Source organism: Corvus brachyrhynchos, unplaced genomic scaffold (genome assembly GCF_000691975.1).
Source record: "Corvus brachyrhynchos isolate BGI_N302 unplaced genomic scaffold, ASM69197v1 scaffold527, whole genome shotgun sequence".
Classification (NCBI taxonomy): domain Eukaryota; kingdom Metazoa; phylum Chordata; class Aves; order Passeriformes; family Corvidae; genus Corvus; species Corvus brachyrhynchos.
In genome coordinates, this window is record NW_008239051.1 from 117,286 (window position 1) to 117,550 (window position 265).

General features: G+C 63.0%; 1 protein-coding gene across 1 annotated transcript in view; it reads left to right on the plus strand.

The window, feature by feature from the left end:
• ILVBL (ilvB acetolactate synthase like) overlaps positions 1–265 on the plus strand; it is a 28,202-nt gene that overhangs the window by 13,920 nt on the left and 14,017 nt on the right. The window contains exon 7 of the mRNA XM_017739065.1: positions 165–216. Coding sequence (XP_017594554.1) covers positions 165–216 — 52 coding nt within the window. The remainder of the gene's footprint in view (positions 1–164; positions 217–265) is intronic.

Sequence of the window (265 nt, forward strand, 5' to 3'; positions counted from 1 at the left end):
TTGGGTCCAAACCGAGCCAGTTTGGGTCCAAACCGAGCCAGTTTGGGATCTGGATGGAGCCGGTTTTGGGTCCAAATGTAGCCATTTTTGGATCCAAATGTAGCCATTTTTGGGTCCAAACCGAGCCCGTTTGGGTCCAAACGGAGCCAGTTTGGCCCCCCCAGGCCGTTCCCACTGACCCCTCCCCTGTCCCCAGCTCGGCCCTGGAGTCCCTGGGTGTCCCCTGCTACCTGGGCGGGGCGGCGCGGGGGCTGCTGGCCCCGGA